Source organism: Rosa chinensis, chromosome 1, assembly GCF_002994745.2.
Source record: "Rosa chinensis cultivar Old Blush chromosome 1, RchiOBHm-V2, whole genome shotgun sequence".
Taxonomy (NCBI): domain Eukaryota; kingdom Viridiplantae; phylum Streptophyta; class Magnoliopsida; order Rosales; family Rosaceae; genus Rosa; species Rosa chinensis.
The window spans coordinates 888557-910533 of NC_037088.1; the positions used below are offsets into that span (position 1 = coordinate 888557).

The window sequence follows — 21977 nt, forward strand, 5'->3', positions numbered from 1 at the left end:
TACAATGGCAAGACTAGTGTGAGAGAGTACATAATGAGAGGTTCTGATATTGCTGCAAGGCTGAGAGCACTGAATATGGCAATAGATGATTCATTCCTGGTGTACATGATTCTGGACACACTCCCAAATGAATATTCTCAACTCAAGACATTGTACAAGACTCAGAAAGAAAAATGGAGAATTAATGAGTTGATTTCACTATGTGTGGAAGTTGAAGATGAAATGCAGAAGCAAGAAGGATAAGAGGTGGCTGTGAATCTGATGTCCAAAATCAAGTACAAGAAGAAATTTGGCAACAACAAGAACTTTAAACCTGTAAGCACCTCTAAATCCATTGTGAAATCTGATCATGATCGATAAAATGAAAAACAAACCTGTAGGTGGCATTAAGTGTTTCTTTTGCAAGAAACTTGGTCACTTTAAGAAAGATTGTGAAGGTTTCAAAGCTTGGCTGAAAAAGAAAGGTAGTTTTCTTTTAAAATATGTTTTCAATTTTGAGTCAAATGCTTTTGTAAATGACAACTCTTGGCGGTTTGACACTGGTTCCCCTATTCATATTGTCAATTCATTACAGGGATTGTCAAAAATTTCAATCCCAAGAAAGAATGAGACAAGGGTGTGTACTGGAAGTGGCCAAAGAGTGGCTATGAAGGCTGTAGGGATTGTCAAACTCAAGTTTAGGAATAATTATGTATTAGTATTGAACAATGTGTACTGTATTCCAAGTATTAGTAGGAACTTAATTTCTGGTTCTCAATTTGTAGTAAACAATGGTTTCAGCTTTTCAAGTAATAATAAAGTTATGAATTTCTATCATGGTTCAAATTGTTTTGGAGATGCTGGTAAATGGTTATTGGTGTGCAAATTGTGAAAATATTGTAGCTGAAACTGATGACAGCAAGAAAATTTTTCTTTTGAGCAAATCAGGTTCAAAAAGAAAATTTTGTGATGCATCATTGATAGGAACATTTTTATGCGACGTTTTAATAATTATTTCCTTATATTTACTTAGTTATTTCCTTGAACAAATCCTTCTTGTGCAGGAAAGTTTCCTTTTTAGTAAAGTTTCTATTTTTAGGAAGTTTAATAAAAGTTTCTATTTTTAGGTCCCATGAAGCAAAAGGAGCATAAATGAGCTCAAAGGAGAAAGGAAGCTAGGAAACGTTGGAAATGGCTAAGGCAAGACACATGGGTTGCTGAAATGAGCTGAAAAGAAGAAATGAAGTTTTCCTAGTCTAGCCAGGATATCCTGATTCAACCAGGAAATCCTATTCAAAATAGGAAACTTTTCAAAGCAAGCTCCTGAGCCAGCCAGGAAGCATGATCAAAAGAATGAAGAAAAATGGTGGAATTTGAAGAATCCTGGAGGCACTAAGAGACCACATGGCTTGAAGATTACGCATGGAGGCCCAAGAATCTTCTAGATTAATTATGGATTTCGGCAAATGGTGAAAGCCCATTGGATTTTGGGTTGTTGGACGTAAAAAGAGGAATTTTTGGAGAATAAAATCCCTTAATGCCGTGAAAATAAAGAAAGGATCAAAGAAGATGACGTTGGAGATATTTTGGGAAATTAAATCTGATTTTTGGCCATGGGAAATGATGGAGATAATGTGAAAAATCAAGGAGAGAATCAACGAGATTACATTGGAGAATTTCAAGGAAGGGTGAAGTGTGTGCAACAAGAAAAGGCTCAAAACAAGTCCAGATTCATCCCTCAAGATATGTTGACTGAAATTAAGGAATTAGAATCTGCAGTTTTAATGTGAAAATCAAGAGAAAATCAAGGGGAGGATGTTAAGGATAAAGCCATGGAGAGATTTAAGGGAGAAAAGGTTCAAAATGCGTCCGGATACATTGTCTAGGTTCATGCCTAGATATTTGGCTGAAAATTGTGAACAAAATCAGATTAAATCATGAGAAATTCGGCAACAATATATTAGGGATTGATTTTGGAGCTTTTTGATTGGTTAGATGACACAACAGAGATGACGTGGCACTACGTGATTGGTCGAAGCTATGTGGCATTATCAGATTAATTCCTTGGGAAATTAAAAGAATGATCATGAAGCTTGGCCGTCCCCCTATATAAACCCCCCTATGCTTGATGTTTAAACACACACTTTCATTCAGAAAATTCTCCATAACGTCATAAGCTCTCTCTCTCCATTTTCTAGTTGCAAGTTCTGCGTTTTCAAGCAAGGAGAGGAAGAAGAAGAAGAAGAAGCCGTGAAGATCCTAGCCTTCATCGTCCACCTTGAAGACTTGCTTCCAAGATTCAAGATTCCAACGTTCAAGCTCTCCATCTCCATCTCCAACTCACGGTGTAATTCATTCTTTTTCCTTGTAATCTTTTGATTTCCTTGTTTGATTTCGTATGAACTTGTTTCTAGTTAACAATAACATTTAGGGCAAAGTTTAAGCCCAATTCTATGTTTTAGGGCTGGGATTTTAAAACCGGAAACCGGTGGAACCGCGCTGATCTGAACCGAAATTGACGGTTCGGTCCGATTTTGCATATAAAAAACGCAACATTTTGCTGGAGCCGAACCGTTTGACAGCTTTCAGTTCGGTTCCGGTTATGCATTGTCCTAACTATAAGGAACCGAAGGAACCGTTCATACTCCCTATAAGCCCATATAAGAGATATACCCCCATTAGTCCATTACGTTTTAGAAGCCCATATGCAAGATTTTAGAGCCCATAACCCATATTAGATAAACAAACTAAACAACGCCAATTTCGATCACCCATTTTGATTAGAGCGATTTCGATATCGAAGTATCAAACTGTTCTTCACTTCTTCGTTCTTCCCCAATTCAAAACCCAGAAATACTCAAATACCCAGTTCATCTGGAATACCAAATCGAGTTCCCCTGATACAATCACAATCTAAATTATCAAAAAAGAAGGGAAGCCTTGGTCCAAGTGTAAAGGGCAGGGGTTGGGTTTCACACTTCATTTTCAAGTTCTCTCTCTCTCCCCCCCCCCCCCCCCCCCCTCCCTCTCTCCCTCCTCCTCTTGGTTTTGTCAGAAAGTATGTTGGAACGTGATTTGTTGACTATCTAGTTCTGTTCATTTAGCTTGTTATTGTGATTATTGATGTTTCAACCCTACTGCTTTACTCCTTCTGTAGTTCTGTATATGTGGCTGGAAATAGTTGGGAAATTGCAAAATTCGGTGTTTTTCTTGTTGTGTACAGGAATCGAAAACAATGCATAACCGAACCGGAAAAAATGGTTCCGGTTTCAGAACAGTTCCAGTAATGAAAAGCGTCGTAACCGAACCGAAGAAAACTTTCCGGTTCCGGTTCCGGTTCCGGTTCAGGCAAAAAATAACAAAATCAGAACCGATCCCAGGCCTAGTATGTTTAAATAAAATTTTTGAATTCCATAATTGTGATTCTAAGTTGCTTATGTGAGTTTGTTCGATTGAATTTGCTTGATAGAAAACTTTTATATGTTTATGTTATTTGGGTCGACACTTATAGGATTTGCATGTAATTGGTGCTAGATTTAGGTAAACGATTCACCTAATAGTTTTGTGAACCTAAATCACAAGTAGTAAAGGCTTTGGACAAACGTCAAGTTCAATTGAAGAGAATTGCAAATAGGTGAACTTATTCATAACTAGGTTGTGCACTTAAGTTGATAACCTTTCTCTATGCTTCTTACGTTGAACATGTTTTGATTAGCTAGCTTTCTAGACTATGATTGCATGTTTAATAGGATTGATTTTGGTGCTTTCACTTAGGTTAATTAGTAAAGGAAAGTAAAATATGGGAAATCGTTTGCGTCGAATGTTTCACATGATCAACTTCTTTCTCATGACTTAGATGATCAATTATAGGGTTTGAATCGAATTTAATCATATGGAATTGGTTTTGATCTTTGTTTTTCTTACATTTCATTCTTGTACATGTGTTTTTACATTTTGTTTAGTTTAATTTTTGAAATCATAATTCTTAAACCCCCCTTTTATTTCGTTATTTGTATATATTCTTTTTGTAATTTTTTTTTACTTTATATTTTTATTAATTCTTTATTTGTTTTTACAATGACAGGTGTACCCTCAATCCCCGGTTAGAACGATCCCTATATACCATATACTAACGATGACATTTTTTCAAGATTAAATTGCGTGCTTGCTTTTAGCGATATCAATCATCTTTCCTGTGGCATAAAAGATTAGGTCATATCTCAAAACAAGGATTGCAAGAACTTGTGAAACAAGGTATTTTACCTGCCTTGGACTTTACAGATTTTGAAATTTGTGTTGATTGCTTGAAAGGCAAGATGACAAATGCTAGGAACACAGGTTCAAAGAGAAGTGAACAAATGCTTGATTTAATTCACACGGATATTTATGGTCCTTTTCTAGTTAGTACAATCTGTGGGAATTGTTATTTCTTCACTTTCATTGATGTTTTTTCAAGATTTTGTTAAATTTACTTAATTTCAGAAAAGTCACAAGCTTTGGAATTTTTCAAAATCTATAAGGCTGAGGTTGAAAAACAAACTGGAAAATTAATTAAGTGTGTAAGATCAGATAGGGGAGGTGAATACTTTGGCAGGTATACAGAACAAGGACAACACAAGGGTCCTTTGCATTGTACTTGCAAGAATGTGGGATAGTGGCTCAATACACTACTCCTTATAACCCACAGCAGAATGGAGTATCAGAAAGGAGGAATAGAACCTTGATTAGCATGGTGAGAAGCATGATTGTAAGGTCTGCACTTCCCAAATTTCTGTGGGGAGAAGCTTTGAAAACAGCAAATTATATTTGCAATAGAACTCCAAGCAAGGCTGTGCTGAAAACTCCTTTTGCATTATGGTGTGGTTACAAGCCTAGTTTAAACCATTTCCATGTGTGGGGCTGTAATGCAGAAGTAAAAGTGCATAATGTGGCAGATGGCAAGCTTGATTCTCAATCTATAAGTGGTTACTTCATTGGCTACTGTGAAAAATCTAAAGGCTTCAAATTTTACTGTCCAAGTAGAAGCACAAGGATTGTGGAGTCACACAGAGCCACATTTTATGATGAACTATTTGACAACAATGCAAATGCAAGAAAAGATGCAGAAAAGGACATGGCAGCGATGGAGAACAGTAACAAGGCTTTTGAAGAATGGTTTGTGTACCAGGATTGCAATGCCTCATCAATCCTGGACCAGGAATGCAACAATTCAGTTTTAGAAAATGAAGTATTTTTGAATCCTGTTCCAGAAAATGAAGAGGATGACATTGCAGCACATCAAGTTGAAAATGTAGTGCAAAATGGTACTGGAAATGATAATGCAGTAGCAGCTGTTCAAAGTGGACAAAGTATGAATAATGATGTGCAAGTACAGCAAGTTGATCAACAAGATGAGACAAATGTAGCACCAAATGTAGAAGTGTCTCGACCTGTAGCCTTGAGAAAATCTACAAGAACCAGAAAATGTGCCATATTAGATGATTACAAGTTGTACCTGACTATTGAAGAATCTAATCTAGGAGTTGAAGATGATCTTATATCAGTTGCAGAAGCTATACAATCTGTAAATAGTGCAAAATGGAGCTTAGCAATAGAGGATGAGCTTCATAGCATGGCACAAAATGGTACGTGGACTTTAGTTGATAAACCATGCAATGCTAAGCCTATAGGATGTAAATGGGTGTTTAAGACCAAAAGGGATGCAGATGGCAAAGTAGAAAGGTATAAAGCCAGGTTAGTGGCTAAGGGCTATAATCAAAAGGAAGGAGTTGATTATAATGAGACTTTCTCTCCAGCCTCAACCAAAGATGCATTCAAAGTTGTCATGGCCCTAGTAGCACATTTTGACCTTGAGTTGCACCAGGTGGATGTCAAGACTACATTTTTGAATGGAGATTTGCATGAAGAAATTTATATGTTGCAGCCAGATGGTTTTACAGAAGATGAAAGCAAGGTTTGCAAGCTCAAGAAATCAATATATGGTCTTAAGCAAACTTCCAGGCAATGGTACCTCAAGTTTGATAAGCTAATCACTCAATTTGGATTTTTGAAAAATAAATTAGATGAGTGTATTTATCTTAAGACCAGTGGGAGCAATTTTATTTTGCTCATCTTGTATGTTGATGACATTTTACTTGCAAGCAGTAATATTTGCTTATTGAAAGAAACAAAGGCTTTTCTATTAAGTCAGTTTGACATGAAAGACATGGGTGAGGCACATTATGTGCTAGGCATAGAGATAACTAGAAACAAAAAGCAATATGCTTTAGGTTTATCTCAGAAAAATTATGTGGACAAGATATTGCAGAGATTTGGCATGCAAGGTTGTATGTCAGGTGATGCACCAATATCTAAGGGAGATAGGCTGCACAAGGGTCAGTGTCCTAAGAATGTGTTGGAAGCAGAAAGAATGAAAAATGTGTCTTATGCAAGATTGGTGGGGAGCTTGATGTATGCTCAAATCTATAAAAGGCCTGATATATCATTTGCAGTAAATATGCTTTCAAGGTTTCAATCAAATGCAGGCCATGAACATTGGATAGCAGGAAAGAAGTTGTTGAGGTACCTGAAGAAGACTAAGGATCACATGTTGGTTTACAGAAAAATTGATGAGCAAGAACTTGAGATGGAGGCCTACACAGATGCATCCTATAAATCAGACATGGATGACTTGAAATCAACATTTGGATACATATTTCTTCTAGCAGGTGGAGCCATTTCATGGAAAAATACAAAGCAAACATTGACAGCAACATCAACTTTTCAAGCTGAATATATTGCCATTTATGAAGCAACAGGTCATGCATTATGGTTGAGAAATTTTATTTCTCATTTGAAGCTAATAAGCTCTGTAGAAAGGCCTATGGTGATTTATTGTGATAATGCATCAGCAGTGTTCTTTTCAAAGAACAACAAGAGGTCTTCAGATTCAAGGAATATTGATGTCAAGTACTTTGCAGTGAGAGAAAGTGCTAGGGATGGAGAGATTGAGGTTGTAAAGATTGGAACTAAAGATCAGTTAGCAGATCCATTGACAAAAGCTTTTACCTGTAGCTAATTTTGTCAAGCATGCTGCACATATGGGAATTAAAGACATCATCTAGTGTTGAATTACATGTCAGAATCATCACTAGTTAGTATGTATTATGGATTTATTATTGTTTAGTTGTGATATGATCAATAATGTACGTGCAATTATATTATTAAGTTTTATCCTATTGAGCATCTGCTACAATCAAGTAGTACATGTACATATTGAAATTCATATGATGGCAATATACATATATATATATATATATATATATATATATATATATGCAGATTGTGATAAAAGCTTCAAAATGAGATATAATTTGCTTTATTTCTATTCATTTAGAAATTTTGGTAGGACTTTAAACATACAAGTGTGTAGTTGAATGCATTCATAGCACATGTGTGTTTATACTGTTATTGTAGCTGAGATTCATGTGATTTTAGTCTACTACAATGTGATCTTGGAACATCAATGTCGATCTATTTTATTCACTATAATGTTCTTAGGTTCCTTGTAGTTAGACATTATTGACAGAATCAAGATTACAAGATTTAAATAGCATAAATATCTAAACTTGTAGTGCACACTTAAGTAAATCAGTTCATATGTGAGCATATATATATATATATATTTATATATATATGCATTCATTTACAATTTCAAATCAATGTCAAGTTCAGTGGGAGATTGTAAGCAAATTAATATTGCTTATGGAACAAGACATTGTTTAGAATTGTATTCTGCATTTATATTTCATATATGTAATTAATCTAAGTTTAGACTATAGTATAAGCTTATGATATATATCATAATAAGACAAGCTTACCTGTTATTTGAATTCAAAATCGGGTTGCAGTTAGACAAGCAGTTAAACCTGATAAGCAGTTAAGGTATTGTAGCAGTTTCTTTATGGATGAAACTGATTTGCAAGGTTGCTGTATATATATGTCAGATTGGTCCCTTCTGATGCACGAGTTGTTCTTATTGTTAGTCCCATATACTAAGAGAACATAAGGGTGAAATCAGGAAAAGGCTATTATGGACAGTGGGAGTGCATCGAGTAAGTTTCCTGGGCTCATATTCTTGTGTTCTTGTTTTCTGCAGATTCAGGATTAATATGTTGTTTTCAATTCCTAGTTCGTTTTACATTAAGTTAATTTGCAGTAATTCTATTAACATGATTTGATCTAGTATAGGTTCTTAATTATGTGTTTTGTGATTGTTTAAGCATACTATTTCTAACAATTTAGGCCTCATCAACGGGCCAGCTCGGCCCATTGGTAGCGGGCTTGGGCCGGGCCGAGCTGGGCCTTACTCCATTTTTAAATAGTAGCAGGCTGGGCCGGGCCGGGCTTTATTGTAAATTGAAGGATCCAAGCCCATCCATTAATTGCGGGCCTCGCGGGCTTTTTCGGGCCTGGCCGGGCCGGGCTAAGCTTTGCGGGCTTTTTTGGGGCGGGCCTTGCGGGCTTTATTTACAAATAAATCTTTAAAAATAATATTTTTTATAAGGATTTGTGATGCCCCGGAAATTCGTAATTATTTTCCGAGGATTTTCCGGAATTAATTTTATAACTATTGGACGGTTTCGTGGCTCGTGGATGGAGCGGAAGTGTTTCGGGCGAATAATTAATTGAAGAATATGGTTTTAGGGGGTTGCCAAGGGTTGACTTTTTATTCGTTGGGATTCTCCGAAAACTTCCTTCACGAAAGTTGTAGAGCGCGTCAATACGAGTTCGTGGACATGTGGAACGCGAGAATCGGAGTTCGTATGAGAAAGTTATGGCCATTGGAAGGAATTTCCATTTTGGTATAAATAGAAGTTTCCCAAGTTGGAAACTTACTATTTTCATTTCTTCCATTTTCGGAAGTTACTTTCTCTCTCTCTTCTCTCTCGGCTGCTACCTTCAGAATCGAAATTATCCGGCTGACCCGACCCGAACCCGGACAATCCGACCCGACTTTTCCGGCGAACTGCGGCGGTCTCCGGTGACGAAACTTTCCAGATCAGTTCGTCTCCTCCGTCTGGTCGTCCCTGTGGTGTCCTCTAGCACTGATTCTCGGTGGTGGCGGCTGTAGAAGGCGGTGCAGGTTGGCGTTTTCGGACCCGATCGGAATTCCTTGTTCCGACGTCGGCGAGGCTTCAAGTCTTCTTGGTTGAGCTCAGAGCAGCCTCGTTGATCGATCCTTGGTGGTTGTTTGGATCGATTCACGTGAAACTTCGATCAACTCAGTTGGGATTATTGTTCACGGCTTGTGAGGTAGTTTTCGATCCCTTAAGCTTGTTTTCTGACTTCGAGCTAGTTATGAGAATTCACAAGCATGCTTAGATGAAGAACTTTGATGTTGGGAGTTTTGTGAAATAATGAGTTTTTGGCCGGCGGCGGTGCACCACCGTCTGTGGTGGCGTTCCGGCGGTGTTCCGGCCACTTAAGGAACTGGTTTTGGTATTATATATGTTCTACTCGTTGATACGAGCGTTTCGATATATAATATGCAAATTTTGGAGTTCGTATGGAATTGTTATGATTTTTGCAGTTTCATACCGATCGATTTATTTGATCCTTGAGGATTCGAGCGTCTGATCGACTTGTGATTTGGTCACATCGATCGTGGACATATTCCGGGGACTTTGGGAGGCCTCGGATGTGGTTTCGCCTCATTTGGCATCACCTTGGGAATTTTGGTTCGATTTAGGGTTTCGAACGTTATTCCTTGTGATTCGTTGACTGAATGAGAGCTGTAATTCCTTAGGTACGTGAAGTAGTACTCCTTCGACAGCTATTTTGTGGATTGGCTGCCTTGTCCTGAATTGAAGACGCAGCGGGAGATTCAAGGTGAGTAATCTCACAAGGTTCATTAGTGAACGAATTACCTTTATCGTTTGTTGGGGAAATCTCACGATAATTGTTATGAGTATGATCGATATGTGTTATGAGCAGGATCGATGTTTGTTATGAGTAGAATCGATATTTGTTATGAACAGGATTGATATTTGTTATGAGCAGGATCAATATTTGTTATGAATATGATCGATATTTGTTATGAGCATGACTACCCTATTGTCTTGGAGTTATTAGGTTAACTACGACTATAGTTGGTATTAGTGGCATTTCTGAGTGGATGACTATGTGTGTCTATATATATATTATGGGGTATATATATATATATATATATATACATATATATTCCTGTATTAGTGACTTCGTGGTGAATCTTTGTGATGATTATCATGAAAAGCTTGTGTAGGAATATTTGTGTAATGAATCGATGACATCAGTATGGTGAATTTTTGTGATGATTGTCATGTAAAGCTTGTATGGAAATATCTGTGTAGCTTGTGTAGGAATATGAATAGGATGGTTGATATCTATGTGATGACCAGCGAAATCTATGTGATGATCGTTATCTATGTGATGACCAGCGAAATCTATGTGATGATCGGTATCTATGTGATGACCAGCGAAATCTATGTGATGATTGCTATCTATGTGATGACCAGCGAAATCTATGTGATGATCGCTATCTATGTGATGACCAGCGAAATCTATGTGATGATCGCTATCTGTGCGATGAGTGGCGATATCTGCGTGAATCTATGTGATGATCCTTGAAATCTAGGTGATGATTAGTTGGACGATGAGTATCTGGGTGATGATCGGTGGAAATCTAGGTGATGATCAGTGTGATGATTGCTCGGTAGCGGAGCTAAGTTGTTATTAAGTTAACAAAGATCGAGAGGACTGCTGTGATGGTTGGGGCTACCTACAGACGTCAGAGTGTGGGACTTCGATGACTACCTTGACTTGAATTGTTTGACTAAGTGTGACCTCCTGAACTAAATTATATGCAGGGGTTACTATGATTGTTTTGCTTGCTTTGATATGTGATTGCCCTGTTTCTTCTTGATTTTATTGATTGATGGTTTGATTTATCTTAAAAGCTATAGTGGTGACGAATTGTACTCTGTGTTGAGGATAGGAAGGTAATTCATTGATTTTCACCTTTGATGTCATGTTGATGACAAAAGCTCCTAGGGGGGAAATGGGAAATGAGTGTGATGTTGGAATTCGCCGTAGTGCGTTAGGATGGCGTCAAACATTGCTTGAGGAAGTCTTGTTTGACCGAAATTTGTGTAATTGAATGCTAGGATTGAGGTTATGAGCGGGAGGCTTTTGTGAAATTTGTGTAATTGGTTTTGAGTTACTCATACGAGCTTCATAAGCTTACCGGGTTTTGTTGTGTGGAAACCCGGTGCACTATTCAATGGAATGGTGTAGGGGTTAATCCTGCAGGTCAGGGAAATCGTGGTTGAAGCTGAGGTGACGCTTTGCAGCTTTACGGTAGGAAGCCATCTTTGTGACTTTACCGTTGATAAGGACTTCCGTTGTATAGTTACTCTGAGGAGCATTTACGTTTTATCTTGTAGTTGACAATTTAATTCGTAAGCTTGTGTAATATATAACTCTATGGAGCGAGTGTATATTAACTTTGAGGGTTCAGTGCATCAATATCTGTGTAAGTTAAAGGGAAAAAGATTCCAGGTATTTTGTATTGATGACTGGACATTCACGCATATATAATTATGGGGTTATATATATATATCGATTTTCTTGTGTGTAAAATCAGGGTCGTGACAGTTTGGTATTCTGCATACTACCTTGTACTTTTAAGGGTTCATCAGTTCAGTCCCTGCATTTCTAATTTAATCAGAAAAGTCCTTGCACTCTCCAATTTCATCAAATCGATCAAATCCATCACTATTCGGTCAATTTTCGCTGTTAAAATGCTGACGTGGGACCTTTTCATAGGAAAAATTCCCAAACTACCCATCGCTAGGCAGCCCACCGACGTGTTAGTGTTGTGAATGCAGATGGGTAGTTTGGAAATTTTCCTCAAAAATTGACAGAGTGGTGACGGATTGGATTGATTTGATGAAATTAGAGAGTGCAAGGACTTTTTTGATTAAATTAGGAGTGCAAGGACTGAACTGATGAACCCTTGAAAGTACAGGGTAGTAAGCAGAATTTAGTCCTTTTTATAAACTTATATTTATATATCATACACTCCAAAGAGAAACCTCTATCAACTTAAATAAAATGGAAAAACCGACCATGGGATGAGATTATTATAATAAATTATGAGTGTGATAAAAAATTTAGCCAATTTCACCATATTTTCCAATCCGATCGAATTGGTCAATTGTCGTTACTTGTATGTTTTCTTGGTTGACTGATGGCATGACGACCGCGAAACGTGCTTATTTTTTCAAATCACGTCTGTAAATATTCCATCGATGGATGTGCGTGACATAAGATAAAATTTTCAATTTTAATTGCAAAGATGTTGGCCTATATCAATTTGCCTCCTAAAGTCATATGACTTGTATATTGCGTTTAAATTGTTGAGGTTCATTCTAAAGCAACCATGAAGTGGAAAATGAATTCAGAGAAATCAACCGCTCGATTGAGAGATTGTAATGTTTTATGGTGATTGTAAAAAAATTCAGCTAATTTGATTCTCGTTTCGAATTCGATCAATTAGGTCAAATTTAGTTACTCTTATAAACCTATATCTATATATCATACATTTCAAAGAGCAACCCCTATCAATTGAAAGAAAATGGAAAAATAGACCGTTGGATGAGATTATTACAATAAATTATGAGTGTGGTAAAAAATTTAGACAATTTCACCATATTTTTGAATCCGATCGAATTGGTCAACCGTTGTCACTTAAATGTTTTCTTGGTTGACCGATGGCATGACGACCGCGAAACGTGCTTATTTTTTCACATCACGTCTGTAAATATTTCATCAATGGATGTGCGTGGACATATGATAAAAATTTCAATTTTAATTACAAAGATGTTGGCCTATGGTCATATATTTCAAAGAGCAACCCCTATCAATTGAAAGAAAATGGAAAAATAGACCGTTGGATGAGATTATTACAATAAATTATGAGTGTGGTAAAAAATTTAGACAATTTCACCATATTTTTGAATCCGATCGAATTGGTCAACCGTTGTCACTTAAATGTTTTCTTGGTTGACCGATGGCATGACGACCGCGAAACGTGCTTATTTTTTCACATCACGTCTGTAAATATTTCATCAATGGATGTGCGTGGACATATGATAAAAATTTCAATTTTAATTACAAAGATGTTGGCCTATATTAATTTGCCTCCTAAAGTTGTATGACTTGTATATTACATTTAAATTGTTGAGGTTCATTCTATAGCAACCATGAAGTGGAAAATGAATTTAGAGAAATCAACCGCTCGATTGAGAGATTGTAATGTTTTATGGTGATTGTAAAAAATTCAGCTAATTTGATTCTCGTTTCGAATTCGATCAACTAGGTCAAATTTAGTTACTCTTATAAACCTATATCTATATATCATACACTCCAAAGAGCAACCTCTATCAATTCAAAGAAAATGGAAAAATGGACCGTTGGATGACATTATTACAATAAATTATGAGTGTGGTAAAAAATTTAGCCAATTTCACCATATTTTCGAATCTGATCTAATTGGTCAACCGTCGTCACTTGTATGTTTTCTTGGTTGACCGATGGCATGACCACCTTGAAACGTGCTTATTTTTTCACATCACGTTTATAAATATTCCATCGATGGATGTGTGTGGACATGAGATAAAAAAAAAAATTTTAATTACAAACACATTGGCCTATACCAATTTTCCTCCTAAAGTTGTATGACTTATACATTACATTTAAATTGTTGAGGTTCATTATAAAGCAACCATGAAGTGGAAAATGAATTCGGAGAAACCAACCGCTCGATGGAGAGATTGTAATGTTTTATGGTGGTTGTAGAAAATTCAGCCAATTTGGTTCTCGTTTCGAATTTGATCCACTAGTCAAACTTAGTTACTCTTATAAAATTATATTTATATATCATACACTCCAAAGAGCAACCCCTATCAATTCAAAGAAAATGGAAAAACCGACCGTTAGATGAGTTTATTACAATAAATTATGAGTGTCGTAAAAAATTTAGCTAATTTCACCATATTTTGGAATCCGATTGAATTGGTCAACCGATATGTAGAATGTATATATGCACTAATGCATATATTTTATATAGAAGTATAAGAATTTCCACACACACACACACACACACACACACATATATATATATCTATATATATATATATATAAACACACACACACACATACATACATATATATATATATATATATATATAAACACACACACACAAATATAAATCTATATGTGTGTGTGTGTGTGTATTTATAAACACACACACAAATATCTACATATATATATATATATAAAATATTTTACGGTCTTTTACGGGTCGGGCTTAGCGGGCCTACGGGTTGGGCTGGGTTTTTGCCGACTTTTGGCGGGCCGGCCCACTACCCACTGAGGCGGGCTTTTGTGGGCTTTTTAACGGGCCGGGCCGGGCTTTTAGCCCTCAGGGCCGACGGGCCTCCATCGGCCCACTTGATCCGCGGGTTTTTTGATGAGGCCTAGTGATGGCAATTCAGTGATTCTGTAACATTTTGCTCACTGTGTCCGTAATTATCTGCTTCTTTTCTTCTCAAAACAATGTATGGTGGCAATGTACCCCAACCTATGATGCACGAAAACGCGAAAATGCCCGCGTTTCCCATATCGAAACGAGAAACGGGTCGGAAACACTCGGAAACGCACATCCGGGTTTGGAAACGTCTGTATCCAATGCAGAAAATCCAAAATGTAAATAAATAGGAAACATGGAAACGTCCTAAACCGAGCAAAAACCGAACAGATTTCGGTTTCACGATTCTTCGGTTCCATTTGTGGAAGTACCTCTTGCACTTGAAATTCAGGAACAAGAAACCTAAACCAAGCCATAACTCCAGTATTAGTGATGGAGTCGATGAGTATAGAAATCGATCACAGAGAGAGAGAGAGAGAGAGAGAGAGAGAGAGAGAGAGAGAGAGAGAGAGGTGCAGTTAGGCTTTGGTGTTTAACTTGAGAATCGGAGCGGATGAATCTGATGCCCCTACCCGGGTAGATCTCGGCGCCACTGAAGCGGCAAAGCTCAGTCTTGAGAACCATGGCTGCTACTTGCTTGGGCTCTATAAGACTGAAATAGTTGAATACGAAGAAGAAGTGAATAAGAAGGAGGAGGAGAGAAGAAAAATAGTTGCTGCTAAGAGGGCAGAGATGAAATCGTGGAAGAATGATTAAAAAGAATAAGAGAATAGAGAAAAGCAGGTGGTGGGGGCCGAGAGACAGAGGGAGAAGGGAGTCAATGGTTTGCATTTAATTAGAGAAAAGATAGTACAAAGTAGCCTAGTATAAAGGCAAGTCTATCAGAGGTTGCCCATTAAAATATTGCCACCTAATTATATATAGGAGAAAGTGTAATTATACATTGCACTCTCGGTTCGGGTAAAACGAGAAACAATGGTTGAGAAAAGATAGTACTAGTACCTTGTTTATGTTTCATATTTTTTTTCTCTAATTTTATATATATATAGATATATATTTAATTGGCGTTTCCTTCACGTACTCGTTTCCTATTACATTTAAGATTTGCCGTTTCCACGTTTCCGATCGTATCGTATCTGGAAACTCGTACCCGTTTCGGTGCTTCTTAGACCCCAACTCACCATTTCAATCAACTCCAAGAATCAAGCTCGGCCAGATATCGAATCATGCTCCAGGAGCTTGGAGACGAACCCATAAACTAGGAAAGCCGCCGTGAACAATGTATTCCGGTAAGCTCGACGCACCCCAGAACACCAAATCATCAAAAGTCAATCAAAATTGAAAACCAGGCACGTCAATGTGTAGATCCTGAAGAGGAGGTCGAGTTCTATGCCTCAATCATCGTCGACGATCGCCGGAGTCGCCGGAAACGCATCGAAACTGTCGAAACCCGGAAACAACCCAAACACCAGTTTGATCAAAACTTAACCAAAATGGAAAACCAACTAGAACAACATGTAAAGCACCTCGAGAGGATTAATTTCGATACCTCATGCAGGCCAATTGGTGGCCGGAAATCACTACCAAGTCACCTGAGCAGCGGGGTCTTCTCGGCGTCGATTCTCTCTCCATAATCGACGAATGATCAAGCTATAGACAGTGGCGTGACGTCGACGGCAAGATGAAGAGAACGGTACCAGTGCGCCGTTGTATGGTAGACGGACGCCTGAGCTGTAGCCGGGTTACGGGATCGGGTCTCCGGTTCTCTCTTGCGGGTCAAGAGCGCTAGAACTGACAAGACCCGCCCCGAATTCCACCATGGAATCCGAAGTGGCCCTGCGGGACCCATCTTTAAGGCCTTTAAAGGTGGGTCCCGCAGGGCCACTTCGGATTCCAGGGTGGAATTCGGGGCGGGTCTTGTCAGGAACTCTCTGAGATGATCTGGATCTGATCCTTTCAAGGCTATTTATACCATCGTGAGCAACCAATCCATCCAATTTCCATCTGATTTCATCATTTCATGTCTTGTAACAATTTCATATTCATCCGGGACAAATCCAACTTTCTCACTTTTCAATACAAAAAAAAAAGGTGAAACTTCCGTGTTTTGGGTAGTGATGTCTTTTTACATTCTAAAAAGGCTAGATTTCAAATTTTTTTTAAAAGGTTAATAATCAATTCCATCCTTGAAAAGAGGTTATTTTCCTAAATTTCTAAGTACCGTGGCGTTGCTGTGCTGCAAGCTTCTCTGCAAATGGGTGTCTAGAGTAAATGGGCACCCAAGGTTGTCTTTTTCTTTTTTTTGGGTCACCGCTGAAGATGGGTAACGTTTGCCGTAAGAGGCTAGTGTGCCACTGAATGTTGGGGCGGTTGGTACAAGGCTAGGCACCTATGCTGCTCAGTATATATATATATATATATATACAGATTCTATCCAGAGCGAGGTCTTGCTCTGAAATTAAAGTGCGAGGCTCCTTTCTTAGCCCTTGGATCAATTTACTTAAATCTAATGGACCATAACTCATCTCTCTTAACCAAGGTTGAAACCCATGGGTTAACAAATAAGAAAAACAAAAAAACAAACGCACAAATCTAGAGTTTTTCACGCTCAAGACGTCTCATCCTCTTCTCCTCTGCTGTGCTCAATCTTCTCCTCTCTTCTCATTCAAGACGTCTCAATAACTGGTACATATATGTGTGTTCTCTTTCTTCCCTCACTACTTACCCATTATTGATATACACTTCTCAAACTTCATGAAAGGGTGAAGGGTGGGGTGATATAGGTCTAGGGACGGGAGACCCATATTTCTTTTTGTAAAGATATTTTATACGTTTTAACTATCCGTGACTTACAATAATTGCATTCAATGGAAGTTTTGATGCAAAATGTATTAGAGAAATTCTCAGCCCAGGGCTGACATTTGTTGGAATGAAATTTCTTGAGAGTATGTTTCTCTATTGCTCAAGGAATTGATGTGTGTTTTCTTTATCATATAAGAACTCGTTGTATGTTAACATTGTTCCATTAAATATTGGCAAGTTATTTGTTTAGTTGCCCACCACTAGTGTTATTCATTCCATAGTTGAGAAAATTATGGTTAGTTAAATGCATTAGCAAACTGATGTCTGGGGATTTTCTAAATATATTTTGGTAAATTTAAGATCCCAACAGATATGAAAGTTTATATTCTAAGACTTCTATGACCCATATTTCTTCTTGTAATTAAAGATATTCTATGACCCACATTCTTGCATAAGCATATCGTCTGCTCTTGTGTTTAGTTTTTTTTTTATTTATCTTTTTCCCCCCTTCTCTTATGATGTTGTTAAACAAAGGTAACATTTCTGTCTGTGCCTTGATGCAGGAATGGAGTCACAACAAAGTTTCGATGATACTACTATATATTGTCCTCAAGTGAAGGTCGATCTGTATCCTGTAAAGAACCAAGAATTTCATACACTAGAAGACGTTGAGACGTTTTACAAAAGCTATGCAAAGGAATCAGGGTTTGATATCAAAAGTTTTACTAGCGAGAAGAAGAATGGTGTGATTGTAAGAAAGGTGTATGTGTGCTCTAAAGAAGGAACATCAAAGGTAACAGGAAAGAAAAGAAATAGGAATCAAACAAGAGAAAATTGCAAGGCAAGAATAGTAGTTGTAAAACGTGCTACGATCGGCAAATATGTTCTCACTATTTTTGATGAGGGTCACAACCATCCTTTAACTACCCCATGACGAAAACATCTGACAAAGATCCATCGTGAGGTTTCATCGATTCATAAATCATTAACGAAACAACTGACTGCGGTCAATATGCCAACATGTACACAATTTGACTTTCTTGGAGTACATTCAGGAGGAGTGGAAAACATTGGGTGCTTGCAACAAGATATTTATAACTACAAAAGGGATTGTCACAAAGAGGTGAAGGGGCATGATGGAGATATGTTGCATGAGTACTTCTTGCTAGAGAAATAAAAAGATCCTTCATTAATTTTCAAAATAGAGGCTGATAACGAGAACAGGATCACACATATCTTTTGGGCTGATGCAATTTCTAGACGATTTTACAAGTTTTATGGTGATGTCGTAATATTTGACATAACTTACAATACCAATATGTATCCGTTGATCTTTGCACCTTTGGTGGGAGTAAATAATCATGGGCAGACAATAATTTTGGCTTGTGCATTCTTAAGCAACGAGACAACTAATTCTTTTGATTGGTTCTTTAAAGAATTTTTAGATGCAATGCCTGGTGATGCTCTGAGGATGATTATTACTGATCAAGATCCAACAATGGTGAAAGCTATCTCTAAAGTACTCCCACAGACATTTCACAGGTATTGTAGCTGGCATATTCTAAATAAATTCTTTGAAAAAATAGACCCAGGAAAATATACTCGTTATTATGATGAATTTCAAGATTGCATATGGAATTTAGAAAATAGAGATGAGTTTGATGCAAGCTGCACAACTATTGTTGAGAGTAGTGGTTTAAGTGATAATGGATGGTTAAAGACTATGTATGATATTCAGTCAACATGGGTGCCAACATATGTAAATCATATCTTTATAAGAGATTTGTTTCTAAAGAAAACACATTGTTAGATTTTATGGTTCAGTTTAATCGGGGCGTCACATGTCAACGACATATGGAATTAATGGAGGACCATGTCGACCAGGCGCGGAACCACGTAGTAGGCTCTATGGGCTCAAGCCTAGACAACATTTTGGGCCAAAAACCCCTAAATATATATATCTACCTTCAGCCCATACGAGCCCAAAAAAAAAAAAAACTTATCTGCAACCTCCCTCACCTCCTCGATCTCTCAGCCTCTCGCCTAGTTGCCTCTTGGACGCACAACGGCGCAGCAGCCAGCAGATCGATGAGATGCAGCCAGTTCTTCTCGTTGTGATATTGAGTCGAGTTCTTCTTCCTGCACTGATTTTCATTGCAGACTTGCAGTCATCTTCTCTGGCTTTCCCCATCAAAGCTTGCTTTGTTTCTTGAGTTGCTCCAAAACGGAAGGTCTTTCTTTTCTTTTTATCTAAGTCTCTTGATTGGTTTAATGGGTTTGTTAATGGAATTAGTGTTCCTGATCAATTTTCTCTTGATTGGTTTAATGGGTTTGTTGATGGTTTATGGGAATGCATTGAGGCCAGAGATATATGTAAGGATTGTAAGCTTACTTTTCTAACAGCTGCAGAAGGTATGGAAGGAAAAGAGTTTAGATTTGTTTAATCATGTTGCTTCTGTGGTCGAAGAAGAAGAATTCGAATGGTTTGGAGTGGTGCCGTGGTTTTTGTGTCATAATTGCAAAAAAAGTCTTTATGGTCAAAGGGGGATGCAAGGTGTTGAATTATTAGATAAAGCTGCTTCTTGGTTGGAGTTTTGTAAGGCAGGAACAAAGGACAAGTGGGAAATTTGAGATTAAGGTAAATGTTTGAATGATGCAACTATGTTCGTTTTGAGAAATTTGGTATCAAGATGGTCAGTTGGGGTCTTATTCCAAGTTTACCATACAACTTTGAGCTCAGTAATGCATTGTATCCATTTCTTACTACTTCACATTGTCTTTTGAACAAGGAAACCTACGGATAAAGTTGCTGCAGCTGGATTTTTTGTGGTGGTTCTTGATTTCTTTTATGGCGATCCTATGAATCTTGATGATCCTCAATTTGACCGAGAGTCCCGGTTTAAAGCTCATAGCAAGGTTAGTGACTTTTCTTGAAATGAGTATATATGTACAATGTTTGGAATAAATAGGAACTAGAATAAAGATGAATTAGGAGGGGAAACATAAATTTTCGCAGATTTTGAAGGCCAATACACTTATGTACTGAATTGTCTGCAAGTGAAGCAAGAATAGAACAAGTGGGGATAAAAACCTATTGAAAGATTCTCAATTTGGACCAAACAATCAACATGATTCCACCTAGAAAAAAAATTAGTGTACTTCTAATTAGCCTAAGCAAGTCTTGGATCCTAGTTCCGCCACTGATGTCGACATCAATGAGAAGCCAAATTTTCACTCACCCTTTGAGATGGCAGACCAAATGGCTCGTGTTTATACACATGAATGCTTTAAAGAATTTTATGATATGTAGATATATTTGGGCATTTCTCATATTTATACAACTTGTTGATAGATTGCCAGATCAATACATCTTAAAGAGGTGGATGAAATCAAGAAAAGCTGAGACAGTTCTTGATGATGTCGGTGTGGAGATAACAGATAATAGAGATTTGCTTGCCAGGCGGAGTCGGTTATGCCAATATGCTATAGATGTAATTGATAAGAATATGGGTAGCGAAGAAGCAAGTGGTTTGTTTTTAGATTCATTAAAGAGTGTTCCAGAGAAGTATAATTCCATGATGGCTGATGGTGAGACTGTTAAGTCTGCAATAGTGCCAGTTGAACAAAAAAGTCTTTCTTCTCAACACATTTATAATGAACCTACTCAAGTAAGGGCCAAAGGATGTGGGAAAAGATTGAAGGCAGGGAAAGAGAAGGGCAGATTGAAAGCAGCAAAGAAGGCAAATGGTAAAGGTAGATTTTGTCATGGATGTAAAAAAAATGACCAACAACATGATAAAAGAAATTGTCCTGAGTTGAAGAATAAAAATGGCATATCAATCCCTCAAACTGGGTAAGCATTTAGTTGTTGTATCTAATACTTATATTGCATTATCCCTCAAACGACATACTTATATCAATCCCTGATGGTATTTTTTGGTTTCTTGTTTTTGATTTGCAGAGAGGATACAAGTGACCCAAGTACAGATGAGGAAGAGTATTCCAGCACATGAGTTGATGAGTCTGCAATAGCAAGCCGAGCATGATTGTCAAAAATTATTTGTCATCCCTTGTCGATTTTGTTTGATTATGCACTCATCTGCAATGCTAAACAATTTTCTGATGTAGGATTGTTTAATTTGTAACCATTGTTACTGTTCAGAGATGTTAAATCTGTTGCAAGTCCATTGTTATGCCTTTTCCTTGCGAAGACAAGTCATAATTTTATATGCATTGCAGTAGAATAACAAGCTACTTGAGTTTTTCAAGTTGATATTGTACTGCAGTAGAATAAGATCCTTCCGCAATATATATATATATATATATATATATATATATATATATATATATATATATGCAAATCTTGATTTAGCAAGCTATTTGAGTAGAGATATAAACTAGGCACTAAAAGCATTAGCTCCTTCTTGATGAGTAGAGATATAAAATTAGGCACTAAAAACGTAGAAGTCTTTAGTCGCTTGCAAGTTGTGTTTCTACTTTGTACAAATTCTGATATTGGTATCCAGTTCATTCCTCCAGAATTGTTGACATAAGGGATTAATAAGGTCAAATATGTTTGCCTGATGATAATATGGGCATTCTTCTCATTCTAAATACTTAACAGAATATGGAATAGAGGAGTGAGCCCAAATGATGCATAAACTACTAACAGAAAATGACATTTCT

The 21977-nt window shown here is 37.4% G+C and overlaps 1 protein-coding gene across 1 annotated transcript; it reads left to right on the forward strand.

The window, feature by feature from the left end:
- Window positions 1-18609: 18609 nt before the first annotated feature.
- Window positions 18610-21323, forward strand: LOC112191232 (protein FAR1-RELATED SEQUENCE 9-like). The gene is made up of 3 exons (XM_024330578.1): window positions 18610-18833; window positions 20602-21044; window positions 21253-21323. Exons 1-3 carry the CDS (start codon window positions 18610-18612, stop codon window positions 21321-21323), a joined length of 738 nt encoding a protein of 245 aa, XP_024186346.1.
- The last annotated feature ends 654 nt before the right edge of the window (window positions 21324-21977 follow it).